This window comes from Perissodus microlepis, chromosome 14 (genome assembly GCF_051167445.1).
Source record: "Perissodus microlepis isolate ML-2025 ecotype Zambia chromosome 14, ASM5116744v1, whole genome shotgun sequence".
NCBI classification, from domain to species: Eukaryota; Metazoa; Chordata; class Actinopteri; order Cichliformes; family Cichlidae; genus Perissodus; species Perissodus microlepis.
The window spans coordinates 6,441,310-6,461,346 of record NC_140474.1 but is presented as its reverse complement, the minus strand read 5'-3'; the positions used below and the strand labels follow the sequence as shown (position 1 = coordinate 6,461,346).

Genomic DNA, 20,037 nt, shown 5'->3' with positions numbered 1-20,037 from the left:
GATTGATTTGAGACAAATATTGACGTTTCAAAAACAAAGGTGCAGGCCTCCTTAGTATTTTTTGGAATCGTTAATTTTGAAAGTCGGTATTCACCAACGTTGCACCATTTTTCAGGAGTCATATGTGTGGAAGATGTACCAGGAACGATGCTGGGACTTCTTCCCTGCTGGAGACTGCTTCAGGAAGCAGTATGAGGACCAGCTTGGATAAAGTCATGCATCTTTACTCTGCATCCAATGGAGAAAGAGAGGAGAGAGAAAGATATGAAATTTTAAGATCAAACATATCTATGTCTTAGTTTTGTCCTTTGCCTGCACAGTTCTCTCCTCTGTTAAAGCTATGCACACTTTGACTGCACTGTTGTACCACCTGCAGCAGAATGTTGTTGGAGCTTATTTAAGAAAGGGAGACTAATAACCGAGAGGCATAAGAAGATACAAGAAGCCAGGGGCCTTTTTATTCTGCTATGACTACACTACATGGCCTTTTTGTGAAATATACATAGTTTGCCTTGCATATCAGTTGTGTCTTTTCAAATGGGGCTCTTTCGTCGCTACTGCTGTAAACGTTTTAGTGCCTATAGCAAAGCCACTGCTTCAGCAATCTCGTTTAGATTTTTAGTTCCAACACTTTTCTTTGAGATATTTTATTTATATTATTTGTAAAATTAGGATATTTTTTTTTGTACATGGCTGCTGCTGACTGGTATTACATGTCTGACTGTTGGTGTTTCTGCAATAAAAGCAGCTCGCAGTCATTTTTCTGAGATCCTTGAGAGGGCAGTAAAGATATTCGGCCGCCTCTCACTCTTTTTCTCTCAAAGCTTGTCTTCGGAGAAGCAATCGTGAATAGAAACTTCTGAACTGACTTGCCAAAATAAAAAAACGCACTGACATCAGTACGTGGCATGTACCGGTGTGAATCAGCTGTACAGACAAACCTACTTGGCACTCTTAAGTCTTACAATGCATCCCTGAATGTATGTGGTGCCCAATCTCTGCTGGTGTTTCCGTGCCATATAAGATATCGATGATGTACACACACATACACTATAAGAGGATGCCAAGGTTATTTATTCTTTATATGCAGATCAGATCTTCTGAAGACGACCGTTTTAGCCCGTCTGTATTTCTGGCCAACAGTCTGTTTTATGACACTTTATGCACAAATAAGTTTTTGTCAGTGCATTAAAATAAGTAATGAATGTATCTAACGTATACACTTTGGCCAAAGCGTCATCTGTATAACTGAGGAATGACTAGGCTGCCTGGACGCTTTTTGATGAAAAGACATATTTTACTTAAACCATAGATACATATATTTATTTTTATTTGGGGCTTTGAGGGATTTAAATGACCCTTGCTACTTTGTTGGACACGTGTGTCCTGTTTGTGACATCCTCAGTGGTGAAGAGAAATGGTCTTACACAGGTTTATATGCCCAGTTTGCAGTCAGAAGAGAAAGTTAGCTTTTGTTTTTGCTAGTTAGGTTTTTATGATCAGTATTTTTAGGAATTCAACATATGAATTATTTTCTCAATTTAAAAAAGTCATGTGTGATGCATTGATCTCAGACCGTTCTGTCTCACTATGCCTCCTCCTGAACACATAAAAACTCATTTACTCTCCATCTTGTATTTAATGTTATTATATGTCAAATACAGAGCAGTATTTTGGTTGCTGATGACTCTGAAGTGTGCATTTGCCGCTGTAGCTGTATCAGAAGCAGTTGATGTTATGGAACTGAATAGAGATCACTACTTTCCACTTGACTGAGTGTCCTCTGACTGAACCCTGTGTTTCAATACAGAATAAACAGACTATTTTAAGGAGAACGTGAAGATGTCTCCTTATTTCCGTGCAAGCTCTCCCCAGATTTGTTCTTCATGTTACCTTGTATTTAGAAGTTACAAATTCCATTCATATTTGGTCTCACAAGGTTGTTCTCCAGTAAGATGAGCCAGGCAGTCTTCATGCATTTCATTTGGGCGATAACACTGATTTTCATTTTGCAATTACACATTGAAGTGGCAAAAGCTAGAGTTTATATTTTATTAAATGAAAGATTTTATAGGTTTGATGGTGTCTTTAAAAACTTTAAAAACCAAATATGAAAAGTTCTTAGTTAAGCAGGACACACCCATGAATTACTGTGACAGTTTTGTTCTTTGAATGAATTTGTGTGGGTCTACATTCAACCACACAACCATTCAGTGTGTTTACTTTACAAAGCACTTGCTGGATTAAGCTAACGCCTCCATGTAGTATGTATGCGTACATTTATGAGGTTACCTGAGTGGGAGATAAGGATTACTTGTGCTTCTGTTTGCCTTTAGCAGATAGGCTTGTTTGGATATTTAATGAATCATACTTAGAGTACACACCTCTACAGTTCTGTTTTATGATATCAGGTTTCTGTGTGTACCAGAGGTAATTTATTCATACATACAGCTCTATTTCAAAAGAGTTCTGTTGCACACATAACTACAAAATGCTCTATAAAAAACATCATTGTACATCATGTATTGAGTATGAATTTAATCAGGTCTACCATAAAGAGCTGAAAAACAGAATGAATCACCACCCTGTAGAATGGATACTGATTGCTTCATCATTTTGGTTTTTCCTTGCACAGCTGCACACAAATGCATTCTCAGTCTTTTTCTTTCAAGTGCCACTCCTCGGCAGGGGCAAAGGTTATTTGCATCACGTTACTCCAAAGTAAACACAGTGATGCAGGGCTGGGTGTGGTACCCTGTTCTACCCCTCCCTCACTGCTTGTATAAAATAAGGCATCTGGGTGGTATTAGTGTTCGGTGAAGTTCTCCTGTTTTGTTCTGCTCGCCCATCTTACTGACTGCAGCCATGTTTGTTGCTCCTCCTGGCTATCAGCCAATCTATAGCCCGGTAAGTATCTGCACGCACTGATACCCACAAAAATATATGTTTTTTTCTATTAGGTCTTAAACAAGCGTCATTTTTTTTTGTTCTGTTAATAACGATAATATTTGAGCCTGTGGCACTGTGTGAATTTTATGCTAAGAAGATGTAATAAATTGTCCTTAGGTTCTCATAGTTCCATTACCATTACAGGATTTTGCAAATGTATTAACTCAAAAGTGCAATCACATACTTTGTTAGAAAATTCAGATAATATCACAGTGGAAGGTCGGCTGTTTTTGTAAGGAGAAACCAAAAAAGTGACACCACAAAATGATAGCAAAGACGTATTTTTAGTTGGATCTTCTTTTTAGTTATTCAGTTTTTTCCATTGGTTCCCAAAGAATGACACGTTTTAAGTGAGGGACATTAATGAAGGCATGAGATTAGGAAAGTTTATAACACTTAGAACAGGAGTAATTAAACAACGTTCTAATTGACCATAGTACTGGTCACGGTTCTTAGTAGAAGGATAGACTAAACAATCTGACCCATAAGGAAGTATAGGTCAGGATATACAGCTAAATTCAATTCATTTGTTTTTATATAGTTCTAAATCACGACAGCTGTCGCTTCAAGCCCCGGCCAGACCCCAATAATCAGATAGCCCCCTGTGATCAAGCACTTGGGGAGGAAAAACTCCCTTTTAAGAGGAATAAACCTCCAGCAGAACCAGGCTCAGGCACCCATCCACCACGACTGTTTATGGGTGAGGGGACAAAGACAGGGCAGAACATTAACTGGAAGTGAGTCATAGATTAATAATGACTAACGATAACATTTAAAGTTGTGCATAAACACACAAAGAAAGAAACGCGCAGTGCATAATGGAAAGTCCCCAGCAGAATAGGCCTATTGCACCATAACTAAGGGAGAGTTCAGGGTCACCTGTTTCAGCCCTTTTGTTGAACATGACTTGTTAATAGATTGATTAATCATATTTAAGACTTGTCCACTGTGGTGTATACTGAGGTAAAAATACAAAAATTATGTATTTTTCCAAAGCATTATGGAAGACAGTGTATATAATACATGAACTGTGTGTGTTTTGCCATGCCCAGTAACAGAGAGAGAGGCCAAACTGAGAGAGTAAGAACTGTTGCGAAATAAGATAAACACTAGATAGATTCACAATGCTGTCCATACTGCCCAGGCCTTTGTATAAATATTGAAATGCTGGGCCTCTTTTGGCTTCATTGAAACAAATAATACATTTACAGATTTGGTACAAACCAAATAGAAAAGCCTGATTAATATTTTACATGCATCAAATATAATTCTACATTAAATCCTAATTTGACATTTAACTAGTAACTACACTAATAATATATACAAATATATTATGATAGTTCAAAATAACACTAGAGTACTGTAATTAATCACTGCAAAGTAATTTGTAACTTGATTTAATCATAATATGACTGACATTTGGACTATGAAGTGCTGTTGCTGTGTTACAGTTACTTAATATTTTGTCCCTGGCACAGGACATACCCTATCTAGGGCCTATTAATGGAGGGCTGAGGGAAGGAACATCCATCTATATCCAGGGGACCATTCCCAAGCACATCACCAGGTGAGGGGAAGAAATAAACTCGTGACCCTATACACTTTACAGAAAATTTGTTATAGTCAATAGCTGTTAAACTGTCTGTTCCCAAGGTGGTTATCTGTAGTTATGATTTATCATTTATATCCAAGAGGCAGCAGTGATTCAGGATCATAGTCCATTAACGGGCAGAGTAAAAACTGCACATGCCTCACTGTGTCAACATATTAAGCTCTTTTTTTTTTTTTTTACAACAGTTACAGCAAGTTTCCTAATCTTATCTGCTTTCTTTCTTTCTTTCTTTCTTTCTTTCTTTCTTTCTTTCTTTCTTTCTTTTCATTGGCAGGTTCTTTATCAACCTGATTTGTGGAGAATCTGAATCCAGCGACATTGCCCTACACTTCAACCCTCGATTTGATGGCAGGGACAAGGTGGTCTTCAACACCTGTCAGAATGGATCCTGGGGGTCAGAGGACAAGATTCACAAAATGCCTTTTAGAAAGGGAGAGCATTTTGAAATGGTCATCATCGTTACTTTGCAGGGCTACCAGGTCAGGACAAACTGTTGTACAGACAATGAAAACAAATTCTATGTATGTAAAAATGTAAAAATCTATTCATGTAAAAGCTGTAACTGAAGACTCAATAAATGGTTTATTCTCACTATAATATAATTGTAAGGTATTAGTTATAGTCAGTATGTGATCAGTTATATTATTACCATTTATGCTTCTTTTATTGATTTAATCCAACACAAATATGACATTATTCTGTTGCAGATTAAAGTAAATGGGATTGATTTCCATACTTTTCAACACCGCATCCCTATGGAGCAAGTTCGTGGGCTGCAGATTGCAGGAGATGTTTCCATCCAGACGATTAATTTTATTGGGGTGAGTCCTCAGCTCTGTGAATCTTCTGCATTGATGCTTCGGGCTTTGCTGGGGAAAATAAATTAAGTCAAAATTATCAAAAGTTTTGATTTAACAAGTCTGGCAGCTGTTGGCTAACGATTTCTGCTTATGTGCCCAATAGGGCATGCATAGGTATCATGAAGGAAAGGGAATAATTAAAACAGAACATGTTGCATCATATTCAGAAAAATCATTTTTCTTTCATGTTTTGCGGGGTTTAAAAGTCATCTCTTTACAAATGTGAAATTAGCAGATGAATAAATATGTTTGTATGAATGAATGAATAAGTATGTTTCTATCAATATGCCAGATTTCTCCTTGTATTTCAAACAACACAATCTTCTGTGTTTAATCATTATTATGGTCAACAGCACTTACTTTGTGAAGAATTTGTTTTTAAAACATTTTTTCCCTATTTGATCCTTTTAGGGTGGAATGGGAGGAGGAATGGGAGTGAGTATATATATGTAATATCAAAATGATACAAATTAATTTACCACAGCTTTTTCATGATTACAGTCATTCCCTGCTTTTCAACAGGGAGGATATCCAGGAGGTGGCATGGGGGTATGTTACTTTTGCTGAGATGTGTTTTGCATTCTGTTTCTTTAAATATTACTGTAGTGAGATAAAGTGTGCATATATTTAATTTGAACTGCACCGTGCTTCTTTTGACATCCAGGGAGGTTACCCAGGGGGCATGGGAGGAGGAATGGGAGTAAGTGTACTGAGTAATTGTACATTTGTTTTTGATAAGTAATTTTTCAATTGCCACATTAGTACGCAAATGGTAAAACATACATATTTGAACTTTTCAGCCAGGAGGATATCCAGGAGGTGGCATGGGGGTATGTTACTTTTACTGAAGCATGTTTTACATTCAGATTCTTTAAATATTACTGGAGCTGTAGTGAGAGGAAGTCTGCACATTTGAACTGCACTGTGTTTCTTTTGACTTCCAGGGAGGTTACCCAGGTGGCATGGGAGGAGGAATGGGAGTAAGTATACTGAATATTGTATATTTGCTTTTGACAAGGCCACTGTAAGTTTTCAAATAACATGCTAGTACACACATCATTAAACAAACATGTTTGAATATTTCAGCCAGGAGGATATCCAGGAGGTGACATGGGGGTAAAAAATACTTTCATTCCTCAGATTTACATTTGCTATATTATAAAATGTAGGTCACACGTATGTAACAGAATAAAGTAATTTTAAAACTTCTGATTGATTCCTTGCAGGATGGATATCCAGGAGGCATGGGAGGTGGAATGGGGGTATTGAATTATGTTATAACTTAAATAATCTGTGCAAGCTGAATTTTTATGACAAAAATCTTAATTTAAGTTTTATTTATCTTTCATTTTCATTTTGTTTTTGTATTTCTTTTTATTATTATTAATATCATTATTATTATTATTTAAGGGCGCCTTTCCAGGCTCAAATCTGCCGGTGAGAACAATGCACAAAAATCGACATGTTCTTTTTATACACAGTTCATATATATTTACATTTGCTAAACCTACTCATATTTTCTATCTACTAATCAGGGTATGAGTGGGCAGCCAGTCTACAACCCTGTAAGTAAAATTTGCATAACACTCAACTTTCAGTCCAGTCACTGACTCCACGGGTATTATATTGAAAGATTAATCTGAAACTATGAGGTGATTTTAGTCAAATGAAGATCGATTGTTTAGAGAACATAAACAAGATGAGCTCACATGCTGAACTTTGTTTAATGAAAATGTTCAATTTTACCTTTTCTATTATTGTGACTAAGAAAAGCATGTGGGTTGTGAGGCTTGAACTTTTGTTGGTTTCTGAAATGATGCATAACAAAGAAAGTTTGACAATCATTGAATTTGTCAAACAAGACTTCAGTCCCATTAGACACCAGACTGTAACCTTTAGGACACCATCAACAGGTTTTGTACACCTCTTATAAGGCTACCTGTGTTACTGTGTAATACTGTAATACTCATATAAGATATCTCATTTTGTTTTTAAGCCTGTGCCCTACTCCAACATCATCCCAGGAGGGATGTTCCCTAAGAGGACCATCGTCATCAGAGGCATGGTTCCCTATGGAGCAGACAGGTGTGCGATTTTAAGACTACTTGCCGAAATCTCTAGTGCAGTACTAAAGTGCTAACATGAATGTTTAACACTCATGGATGTGTGTTTCAGATTAAGGATCAACTTTTTGGTGAGCAGATCTCGAGACATTGCTTTCCACATGAATCCCAGAGTGAGGGAAGGAATTGTTGTAAGAAACAGTATGATTGGAGGAAACTGGGGCCAGGAGGAGAGAGAAATGAGCATGAATCCATTTATTGAGGGCCAGTACTTTGATGTAAGTAACATCAGTTATGCAGTCGTAATATCAAGTCCTTATGATGAATTTTAGAAGCAAATTTTAATGTGATTTTGGCAAATTCTAGAAAACTTTGTGTGTCAGCATTCAAAAGTTTTCTCTCTGTCCCTCAGATGTCAATCCGTTGTGGAAACCAGAGGTTTAAGGTGTTTGTGAACGGGCAGCACCTGTTTGACTTTTCCCATCGCTGGCAGTCCTTCAATGAGATCGACATGCTGGACATAGAAGGCGATGTGCAGATCTCCTACATCCATTTCTGATACCCCCCCCCAAAAATAAATAATTTTGTGCAACTTTCAAAACTATGTCATCCACAGAGTTGCTTATCTCAGTTTCTTACCTGCTTTGAGATCAGATATCTCAATAAGATCAAATGTCACCTCAGTATCTGCTGTATTGTTTATATCCAGTTAACTGAATTAATAAATCATGAATCATTCATGAATTAACTGATTTATTTCTTATGCAAAGCTTCTTCAGTTCAAAGTCAAATGGTGGAGAGTCCCAGATTTAAGCTCTGTGGGAGTAACCCACCGAGAGGGACAATGGACCCCCTAATGATCCTCTACCTAATCACATGAGCCAAGGTGTGAAAATGGGTGTGGATCACAATCAGCCAAGGTTTCAGGTGAGCTCATTGTGAAACCTAGCCCCACCCTATCATGTGATTTCCTGAGGTCAGATGGCCCAGGATGTGAGTGGGCGTTAAGGCGTCTGGGAAGGGATCTCAAAACTGGATTATAGATGGCAGACAGTTGGTGTTGTAAACCACTGTCTCTGTTCAAAGATGGTCGCTCACAGTGGACGTAAATGGCTTCTTTTACTCCTCTTTCAAACCATCTGTCCTCTCTGACCAAAATGTGAACATTGGCATCCTCGAAAGAGTGACCTTTGTCCTTTAGATGCAGATGGACCACCAAGTCTGAATAGTTTATATTAATGGGCCAATAGGTTCGACTATAGGAGCACGGGGGTGTGTTTAAATGAGACATAGACAGGAACGTGACTGGAAAGAACCAGTCTGCTTTAGTGAACCAAACCATAAGTTCTGACAACCACAGGGTTAAGGCACTTTACAGAATTGTGGAAAAGAAAATTACAAAAAATTAAAGAAAAGTAAAACCACATAAAACTACTAATATAGCCCCCTGGCCAAGTGTTAGCTTTTAGCTCTCAATGTTGGGTGCACCCTGGTAACTGACTCCTTAACTTTTACAGAAAACAGATGACTCAAATTCAATGTCCATTCAAATGAAGATCTTACACACCATTCACATGTGGAAAATGTTCTACACAGCAGCTTATTATTCAGAGTCCTAAATAAAACTTGTCCAAGGGTTATAGTCCAAAAATTCCCAGAGTGCGAAAGAAATTAGGGATGAGAAAATTTCAGTCAGTGGTCTTACATATAACCACCTGAGTGTGAAAGTGTGAGTGATACAAGCCTACCACACCCACACGTGGGGCGATCGTGGCTCAAGAGGTGGGAGTTCGACTTGTAATCGGAAGGTTGCCGGTTCCAGCCCCGGCTTAGACAGTCTCGGTCCTTGGGCAAGACACTTCACCTGTTGCCTACTGGTGGTGGTCCAGCCAGTGTCCGGCAGCCTCGCCTCTGTCACTGCCAGGGTGGCTGTGGCTACAATGTAGCTTGCCATCACCAGTGTGTGAATGTGTGTGTGAATGGGTGGATGACTGGTTGTGTTTGGGGTCCCTAGGGACTAGAAAAGCGCTATACAAATACAGACCATTTACCATTACACCGCAAGGTGCAGCAGATCATCAGGTGGAAAAGAAGGAAATCTCAGTCTCAGAAGAGTAATTCAAATACTAATTATGCTGTTCTAGCTATAATCCACAACTTAGGCTTGTGTTGAGATCATATTAGACATCAATTTGCAATTAAAATACTCAAATTTGCAAAAACAAAACCCCATTTCTCTTATACAACCTATCCATTACCGCAATGTATTGTCAAAACACTTTTTTGTAAATTGCAAAATAAGCACTTTTCCAAAAACAATAGGAAAACTTTAAAACTTACCAAGCAAATTAAATAAAGTTATTGCATATGCAACAATTATTAATCAAAATAATTCAGATGAATTCAGTTATACAACAATAAGTTGTTCAAATAACTTTTGATTTGAACAAACAGACAAAAATTAACTGAGGCATACACAATATGTGCTCACCGATCTCAGTGCATCATGCTCGAAGACAATGGTATGGTGTCTCTCATAGTGATGTGCGAATCATGAACGAATCGTTCAATACTTGAGAATCACTTTACTGACTCGTGAATCATGATTCACAAGCCCAACTGACTCGTTGACTGACTCATCCCTGTTACTGAAGCAAACTAATTTCATTAGTAGAAATATATCTCGCTTATAATTAAAATTGTGGAAAAAACAACAACAACCAGTTTCTTAACAAAAACATTTCTGCTCTGGACTGGATGAAAAAACCATGAGTAGAAACCTCACATCAAGACAATAGCTCATCAGTTCACAGTAGCATCGCTGTGCTAACATGCTAACAGCACATTTGAGCTACTCAAACATGCGGGGCTCTAAATGACATAACAGGGCACGTTTTTTACTCTTTAATGACAGTAATATGATGTCTCATTGTGAATACAAATAAACATAAGTTGTACTTTAAGTGTTACCTCACTCCTGGAAGCAGAATGAGATGAACTTTCAGGCAGTTGATAACAAATTAGAGTTAACAAGGCTAACAGTTTAGCTCCACACAGTGCTCTATAAAGTCACCGGAAAACTGTAGCATCCGACTGTTTACTCACTGCCACTATTTTCAATATGGAACATTGCTGATAACCAGTGAACTTATGTGCAGCAGAATTTGTTGCAAACTTATATCTAGTACTTTTTCCAACTCAAAAACTTCAGTGTCTCAGCAAACAAAACACTGCAGCACAGCACTCTTTTCCTCCCCCCAGCACACGACTACACATGCCTAGAAGCGGACACAGGGAGATGGGCGGGACACACAGCGGCAGCCTACTTTCCTATTGGTCGAAACAAACTGAAAGCTTTGTATTCTGATTGGTTTGGTAGGCTGTCCATCTTTCCTCACCTCTATCATTTCTTAAAGCGGTAAGAAATCATTTTATGTGGGTTACATATAACATACTATTTTATATAGTTTTATATACAAGTACCTTTGATGTATACAACTAAGAAACACAGCGCCTCACTGACATTTTTTGTTATCTTGAAATGTGTGCCAGATTACTGTCAAGGCCATTCCAATGACAAAATGATAAACTAAAGTAAATACATAAAAAATAAGTGCATACTGTTGTGTCTTTCTCTTGGATTCTGCTATGTACAGCGCCAAACGCTGTCCCTGTAGAAAATCCTCAGACTCCTAAGTTATAGCAAAGATGTATACATTACGTGAATCAGGACATGCACATGTAACAACTGTCAGTGAGGAAAGACTTGCTTTCTTAACACTATGACTCGCTCAGTGTACTTGAACTGCAATTTATTTATTTATTTTTAAAGATGTATATTGGGAATACGTCTTTAGATGGAAAGCCAACAGATGCACAACCTCCTCCATGAAGTTCGTGTTTTGACACTTCTGACAATTTTAAGGCTAACGAAAAATAGGGTCAAGTTAAGGCAACTAAGCTAGGCATTCTTAACCTCTTCATAAACTTTCTTATTGTAGGTATTAACATAACCTTAAAAACAACAAGTTTTCTGATCAGATAATTCACCTTGTGTAAAACAGGCTCTGCTGCTTCTTTATTCCAAGAATGAATGAAGTTTATTCTTATATAATTGTTTCCTTGGGTGTGACAGGTCCTCCATACAGGTGCTGACTCACTGTAAAGTTCAAGCTTTCAGGTTTAGTCTGGCAGTGTCTGAGCTGTTTTTATGAAGATTTTTATTTTATTTTATTTTTTTTAGCTTAATTACTCTTTTGAATTCAGGTGGTTGAACAGAAATGGTGTGTTTGTTAGGAATTCATTTCTCTGATTCTGCTGCAGTGTGTGTGATCCCATGCATGTAGCATGGAATCTAGATCTCTTCACCCTCTTATTGATAAGAGTGTCCCCAACTGCTACAGCAAATGAAATTTTACACTCACTTGGCTCTGGATAGTGTAATAAAACTTCATAAGACAAGGTTGGCTTATAAGGTGTTTTTTCAACCCGTCATCTTATAAGAAAGGGGTTGAAAATAAAATATCAGTCCTTCACGTCCTTGGAATTAATTTGGCTGCTTGTTTATGAGTATGTCTGTGCAAACTATATATAGAGAGCCACATAAGGTTTCTTCTTGCTGTTAGAAAGAATCAGCGACGGGCTGGATTTTGTTCTTTGTACTTGTACTGGGATAGCACACTTTGGCAATGACCAGTCTTGTCATTTTTAAGAGTCTGTCACTGCCAGGGCATTTTCTTGGATCCATTCCTGTCCTCGAGCAGCTCAACAGTTGGAGTGCAATTGGGAGTGGAGTGTCATGATGACTGTAGAGGCAATGTGGCTGTGGAGGATGATACTGGCATGTCCAGGCTCTCCATGGAGTCCGAAAGGGTTCGGTTGGTTTCGTGCTGTGGACAGAGGACATAACGGTTGGGGTGGTGGACCTCCACTGTGGTCACAGACTCCAGGCCTTTCAAGCAGAGAGGGGATGGGCGTCCAGTGGGGTCACGACCACCAACGGCTCCGAGCTCCATGGAGGACTCGTCCATGTTCACATATAGAATCTCATCTGGATCTTGTGGGTCTGGCAGATCCTCAAGGGCTTTTTCGAGCTCACAGCGCAGTGACTCGAATGATGGACGATCTTTTGGGCTCAGCAGCCAGCAGGAGAACATCAGGGAATAGCTGGTTTCTGCGTGTAGCAGAGGTAATTTCTTCCTACATAGATCTCTACTTTATTTAAAAAGACTTTTTGCACACATAACTACAAAGCACTCTATAAAAAAAGCCTTTTACGTTATGTATTGAGTATAAATTTAATCAGGTCTACCACGAAGACTTGAAAAATAGAATGAATCACCATCCTGTAGAATGGATACTCATTGCTCAATCATTTTGGTTTTTCCTTGCATAGCTGCACACAAACGCATTCTCGTTTTTTTTTTTTTTCACTCAAGTGCCACTCCTCTGCTGGGGCAAAGGTTATTCGAATCAGGTTCTTACAAAACAAACACAGTGATGCAGGGCTGGGTGTAGTACCCTGATCTACTCCTCCCTCACTGCTTGTATAAAATAAGGCATCTGGGTGGTATTAGTGCTTGATCACAGGGAGTTATTCTTCTGCTTTGTTCTGCTCGCCCATCTTACTGACTGCAGCCATGTTTGTTTCTCCTCCTGGCTATCAGCCAATCTATAGCCCGGTAAGTATCTGCAAGCACTGCTACCCACAAAAATATGTTTTTTCTATTAGGTCTTAAAAAAGCGTCATTGTTTTTGTTCTGTTAATAACGATAATATTTGAGCCTGTGACACTGTGTGAATTTTATGCTGAGAAGATGTAATAAATTGTCCTTAGGTTCTCATAGTTTCATTACCATTACAGGATTTTGCAAATTTATGAACTGAAAACTGCAATCACTGAACATACTTTGTTAAAGAATTAAGATAATATCACAATGGAAGGTCGGCTGTTTTTGTAAGGAGAAACCAAAAAAGTGGCACCACAAAGCAGTTCAGAGGAATCAAAAATGACTTAGTATTTTTAGTTCGATCTTCATTTTAGTTATTCAGTTTTCTCCAGTGGTTCCCAAAGAATGACACATTTAAAGTGGGGGACATTTATGAAGGCACGAGATTAGGAAAGGTTACAATGCTTAGAACAGGATAAGTAAACAAAGTTCTATTTGACCATAGTACTGGTCACGGTTACTAGTAGAAGGATAGACTAACAATCTGACAGATAATGAAGTGTAGGCCTGGATATATAGCTAAATTCAATTCAGTTGTATTTGTTATAGTGCCAAATCATGACAGCTGTCGCCCAGCCAGGCCTCAACAATCAGATAGCCCTCTGTGATCAAGCACTTGGGAAGGATAAACTTCTTTTTAACAGGGATAAACTTCCAGCAGAACCAGGCTCAGGGACAGGCACGGGTGGATATAGACGGGGAGAAACAGTCACTCAAAGTGAATCAGAGATGAATAGTAATCCTTGCTTTTATTTAAGCAGTATGGAAATATTAGTTGCTGAGAGGGACTGGAAAGAGAGACCATATTTCTCTGATAGTAGCAATTTAAAATCCTTCTCTTCACCTACAAGGTACCATATCAACCAAATAGATCCCTTTGCTCTCAGATGGCAGACTTACTTGTGATTTCTAGGGTATTTCAAGCCCCTCGTTTGTGGAGACAAGTGTTGTGCCAAGGTAGGTATGCCCGACAGAATTTGTTTCCCTTGCATTGGGAGGATTCACTGGGCAGGGAGAGTGGATCCAATTGATTACGCCCGAATTAGAACCAATTAGACATGGAAGAAATGAGCTTTTTTAGTGAAAACTTGAAAAGTGAGTGTCATTAAATTACCGTTCAGTTTGAATGTTACAACAGAAAATTATGTATTTATTGTTCTCACGTGTTATCGGATGGGATTATTTCAATAAACTGGCAGATAACTGACCGATTATTATTTGTATCCTCCTGTAACTTTACTGTATAAAGAGCTAAAAGCTCCAACATTTCAGGAGTCATTATACGAAGTGTTTGTGAACTAAAAATGAAGAATTTGGGATACTGTTTGTCTGTGATTTGGACACGTGCTAGGTAAGGTAATGTCTTTTTAAGTAATGGTTTAATCACGGCCACCTTAAAGACCTGTGTACATGGCATCTTAACAGAGACAGGCTGATCATATTTAAGACTTGTCCATTGTGGTGTATACAGAGTCAAAAGTACAAAAATTGTGTATTCGTCCCAGCATTACGGAGGACAGTGTATATAATGTATGAACTGAATGTGTTTTGTCATGCCCAGTAACACACACAGAGAGAGGCCAAACTGGGAGAGTAAGAACTGTTGCGAAATGAGATAAACACTAGATAGATTCACAATGCTGTCCATACTGCCCAGGCTTTTGTATTAAATATTGAAATGCTGAGCCTCTGTTGGCTTCAAAAATGATTTCACTGAAACAAATAAAACAACATTTGGTACAAACCAAATCGTTTGGAAATGCCTGATTAATATTTACTAGAGTACTGTAATTAAGCACTGCAAAGTAATTTGATTTAGCTGATTTAATCATAACATGACTGACATTTGTAAGTGTACTTCATAGCCTTGCATACAACACAGTGTTGCTGTGTTATAGTTATTTAATATTTTGTCCATGGCACAGAACATACCCTATCTAGGGCCTATTTATGGAGGGCTGAGGGAAGGGATGTCCATCTATATCCAGGGGACCATTCCTAAGCACATCACCAGGTGAGTGGAAGACATAAACTTGTGACACTGTACACTTTGCAAGATATTTATTATAGTTAATAGCTGTTAAATATATTTTGTCCATTCTCAAGGTGGTTATCATTAGTTATAAGGGGCTGGACAGCGTCAACGCGTTAACGTGCTAACCGCGCTAATACGGTGAAACCATCCAGCCCCAGGCACGGGCGATCCGCGGCAACTCGTTAACGGAGATTTAATGCAGTTATGAAGTGAACATCATTTTAACGAGATTAACGCTGACAGCAGTAATTTTATTATTTTTTCTTTCTTTCTTTTCATTGGCAGGTTCTTTATCAACCTGATTTGCGGAGAATATGAATCCAGCGACATTGCCCTACACTTCAACCCTCGATTTGATGGCTGGGACAAGGTGGTCTTCAACACCTGTCAGAATGGATCCTGGGGATTAGAGGAGAAGATTCACAGGATGCCTTTTCGAAAAGGAGAGCATTTTGAAATGGTCGTCATTGTTAATTTTCAGGGCTATCAGGTCAGGACAAACTGTTGTACAGACAATGCAAACCATTTCTCGTTTACTTTATCCTGTAAGTAAAGACTCAATAAATGGTTTATGCTCACTATAATATAATTATAAGGTATTAGTTATAGTCAGTCAGTTATATTATTACCATTTATGCTTCTTTTACTTTAATGCAACACCAATATGACATTATTCTGTTGCAGATTAAAGTAAATGGGATTGATTTCCATACTTTTCAACACCGCATCCCTATGGAGCAAGTTCGTGGGCTGCAGATTGCAGGAGATGTTTCCATCCAGATGATTAATTTTATTGGGGTGAGTCCTCAGCTCTGTGAATCTTCCGCATTGATGCTTCGGGCTTTGCTGGGGAAAATAAATTAAGCCAAAATTATCAAAAGCTTACATTTAACAAGTCTGGCAGCTGTTGGCTAGCGATTTCTGCTTATGTGCCCATGTAACCGGTTTCTGCTTCACCACGTTGCAACAGTTCGGCCCATACAGACTCCTCGACTCTGCGTTGTGTTGTGTTTTTAAGAAGACAAAGAGTCTCTGATCGATCGTTGCCGTTTTATTTCCTGAATGGAAACAACGGTGTTGTATCAGTGCAAAGGGCTCGCCACACACCACTCGCACAGCACACTACGGCAGAACATCCCATTAGCATTCCGCTTTAGCATACAGTTTTACACAATAATAAACAAATGAAAAGTACATAAAACTGGTGTTGGACATGTGTCCACTAAGCACTTATTACACTCGGTGCCCATCAGTTAATCAAACATGTTTTATGTGTCTGTACTACTTAGCTACATTGTGTGCGAAACAATACAACTCACCTCTCGTATGGCTACGGCAGACTGGCAGCGATTACTGCAGCCAGCCTCACCTAACCAGCCACACCGAGAGGGGGCGCTGTTTCCCCATTACACTGACATTTGTGGCAAGTGGAATAATACCACATAAACACTGTTACACCCAATAGGGCATGCATAGGTATCATGAAGGAATGGGAATAATTAAAACAGTACATGTTGCATCATATTCAGAAAAATCTTTTCTTTCATGTTTTGCTGGGTTTAAAAGTCATCTCTTTACAAATGTGAAATTAGCAGATGAATAAATATGTTTGTATGAATGAATAAGTATGTTTCTATCAATATGCCAGATTTCTCCTTGTATTTCAAACAACACAATCTTCTGTGTTTAATCATTATTATGGTCAACAGCACTTACTTTGTGAAGATTTTGTTTTTAATTAATTTTTTCCCTATTTGATATTTTTAGGGTGGAATGGGAGGAGGAATGGGAGTGAGTATATATATGTAATATCAAAATGATACAAATTAATTTACCACAGCTTTTTCATGATTACAGTCATTCCCTGCTTTTCAACAGGGAGGATATCCAGGAGGTGGCATGGGGGTATGTTACTTTTGCTGAGATGTGTTTTGCATTCTGTTTCTTTAAATATTACTGTAGTGAGATAAAGTGTGCATATATTTAATTTGAACTGCACCGTGCTTCTTTTGACATCCAGGGAGGTTACCCAGGGGGCATGGGAGGAGGAATGGGAGTAAGTGTACTGAGTAATTGTACATTTGCTTTTGATGAGTAATTTTTCAATTGCCACATTAGTACGCAAATGGTAAAACATACATATTTGAACTTTTCAGCCAGGAGGATATCCAGGAGGTGCCATGGGGGTATGTTACTTTTACTGAAGCATGTTTTACATTCAGATTCTTTAAATATTACTGGAGCTGTAGTGAGAGGAAGTCTGCACATTTGAACTGCACTGTGTTTCTTTTGACATCCAGGGAGGTTACCCAGGTGGCATGGGAGGAGGAATGGGAGTAAGTGTACTGAGTAACTGAACATTTGTTTTTGATAAGATCACTGTAATTTTTCAAGTGCCACATTAGTACGCAAATGGTAAAACATACATATTTGAACTTTTCAGCCAGGAGGATATCCAGGAGGTGGCATGGGGGTATGTTACTTTTACTGAAGCATGTTTTACATTCAGATTCTTTAAATATTACTGGAGCTGTAGTGAGAGGAAGTCTGCACATTTGAACTGCACTGTGTTTCTTTTGACTTCCAGGGAGGTTACCCAGGTGGCATGGGAGGAGGAATGGGAGTAAGTATACTGAATATTGTATATTTGCTTTTGACAAGGCCACTGTAAGTTTTCAAATAACATGCTAGTATACACATCATTAAACAAACATGTTTGAACATTTCAGCCAGGAGGATATCCAGGAGGTGACATGGGGGTAAAAAATACTTTCATTCCTCAGATTTACATTTGCTATATTATAAAATGTAGGTCACACGTATGTAACAGAATAAAGTAATTTTAAAACTTCTGATTGATTCTTTCCAGGATGGATATCCAGGAGGCATGGGAGGTGGAATGGGGGTATTGAATTATGTTATAACTTAAATAATCTGTGCAAGCTGAATTTTTATGACAAAAATCCTAATTTAAGTTTTATTTATCTTTCATTTTCATTTTGTTTTTGTATTTCTTTTTCTTTTTATTATTATTAATATCATTATTATTATTATTTAAGGGCGCCTTTCCAGGCTCAAATCTGCCGGTGAGAACAATGCACAAAAATCGACATGTTCTTTTTATACACAGTTCATATATATTTACATTTGCTAAACCTACTCATATTTTCTATCTACTAATCAGGGTATGAGTGGGCAGCCAGTCTACAACCCTGTAAGTAAAATTTGCATAACACTCAACTTTCAGTCCAGTCACTGACTCCACGGGTATTATATTGAAAGATTAAATCTGAAAATATGAGGTGAATTTAGTCAAATGAAGATCGATTGTTTAGAGCAGCGGTCCCCAACCTTTTTTGCGCCACGGACCGGTTTATGCCCGACAATATTTTCACGGACCGGCCTTTAAGGTGTCGCGGATAAATACAACAAAATAAAACTAGTACCAGTACCGAAAAAAAGATTTATTCATAACACACGTGAAAAGACCCAGGAAAACCGAGTTAACGATAAAACGATAACAAAATAACGCTGAAAACCGATAAAAACCCTGAAAACCATACATTTCACACCTGAGCCCCGGTAACAAACGACTCACGGACCGGTACCGGTCCGAGGCCCGGGGGTTGGGGACCGCTGGTTTAGAGAACATAAACAAGATGAGCTCACATGCTGAACTTTGTTTAATGAAAATGTTCAATTTTACCTTTTCTATTATTATGACTAAGAAAAGCATGTGGGTTGTGAAGCTTGAACCTTTGTTGGTTTCTGAAATGATGCATAACAAAGAAAGTTTGACAATCATTGAATTTGTCAAACAAGACTTCAGTCCCATCCCAGACACCAGACTGTAACCTTTAGGACACCATCAACAGGTTTTGTACACCTCTTATAAGGCCACCTGTGTTACTGTGTAATACTGTAATACTCATATAAGATATCTCCTTTTGTATTTAAGCCTGTGCCCTACTCCAACATCATCCCAGGAGGGATGTTCCCTAAGAGGACCATCGTCATCAGAGGCATGGTTCCCTATGGAGCACACAAGTGTGTGATTTTAAGACTACTTGCCGAAATCTCTAGTGCAGTACTAAAGTGCTAACATGAATGTTTAACGCTCATGGATGTGTGTTTCAGATTAAGCATCAAGTTTTTGGTGAGCAGATCTCGAGATATCGCTTTCCACATCCATCCGAGATTCAGGGAAGGAATTGTTGTAAGAAACAGTATGATTGGAGGAAACTGGGGCCAGGAGGAGAGAGAAATGAGCATGAATCCATTTATTGAGGGCCAGTACTTTGATGTAAGTAACATTTGTCATGCAGTCATAATATCAAGTCCTTACAATGAATTTTAGAAGCAAATTTTAATGTGATTTTGGCAAATTCTAGAAAACTTTGTGTGTCAGCATTCAAAAGTTTTCTCTCTGTCCCTCAGATGTCAATCCGTTGTGGAAACCAGAGGTTTAAGGTCTTTGTGAACGGGCAGCACCTGTTTGACTTTTTCCATCGCTGGCAGTCCTTCAATGAGATCGACATGCTGGAGATAGAAGGCGATGTGCAGATCTCCTACATCCACTTCTGATACCACACACTAAAAAAATAAATAATTTTGTGCCTCTTTCAAAAAATGTTATTTGTTTAAATAACATATTTCAAAAATATCTCATCCACAGAGTTGCTTATCTCAGTTTCTTACCTGCTTTGAGATCAGATATCTCAATAAGATCAAATGTCACCTCAGTATCTGCTGTATTGTTTATACCATGTTAACTGAATTAATAAATCAT

General features: G+C 38.4%; 3 protein-coding genes across 10 annotated transcripts in view; all 3 read left to right on the top strand.

Annotated features, from left to right (window-relative positions):
- ryr1b (ryanodine receptor 1b (skeletal)) overlaps positions 1–1,835 on the top strand; it is a 76,457-nt gene extending 74,622 nt beyond the window's left edge. For all 8 annotated transcript variants that reach the window (XM_084949839.1, XM_084949834.1, XM_084949837.1 and 5 more), the window contains one exon: positions 116–1,835. In XM_084949839.1, coding sequence (XP_084805965.1) covers positions 116–211 — 96 coding nt within the window. In that variant the 3' untranslated portion in view covers positions 212–1,835. The remainder of the gene's footprint in view (positions 1–115) is intronic.
- Positions 1,836–1,910: 75 nt separating this feature from the next.
- On the top strand, positions 1,911–8,047 carry LOC146373323 (galectin-4-like). The gene is made up of 16 exons (XM_084949848.1): positions 1,911–2,907; positions 4,428–4,516; positions 4,836–5,040; positions 5,269–5,382; positions 5,833–5,856; positions 5,944–5,970; positions 6,086–6,121; positions 6,222–6,251; positions 6,366–6,401; positions 6,508–6,537; positions 6,648–6,683; positions 6,832–6,858; positions 6,957–6,986; positions 7,418–7,506; positions 7,597–7,762; positions 7,897–8,047. The coding sequence occupies exons 1-16, from the start codon at positions 2,866–2,868 to the stop codon at positions 8,041–8,043; spliced, it is 1,128 nt and encodes a 375-aa protein (XP_084805974.1). The 5' UTR covers positions 1,911–2,865; the 3' UTR covers positions 8,044–8,047.
- Positions 8,048–12,075: 4,028 nt separating this feature from the next.
- On the top strand, positions 12,076–20,017 carry LOC146373322 (galectin-4-like). Its single transcript, XM_084949849.1, has 15 exons — positions 12,076–15,227; positions 15,534–15,738; positions 15,933–16,046; positions 17,016–17,039; positions 17,127–17,153; positions 17,549–17,584; positions 17,692–17,721; positions 17,836–17,871; positions 17,978–18,007; positions 18,118–18,153; positions 18,308–18,334; positions 18,433–18,462; positions 19,207–19,295; positions 19,386–19,551; positions 19,686–20,017. The coding sequence occupies exons 1-15, from the start codon at positions 15,130–15,132 to the stop codon at positions 19,830–19,832; spliced, it is 1,095 nt and encodes a 364-aa protein (XP_084805975.1). The 5' UTR covers positions 12,076–15,129; the 3' UTR covers positions 19,833–20,017.
- Positions 20,018–20,037: the final 20 nt, after the last annotated feature.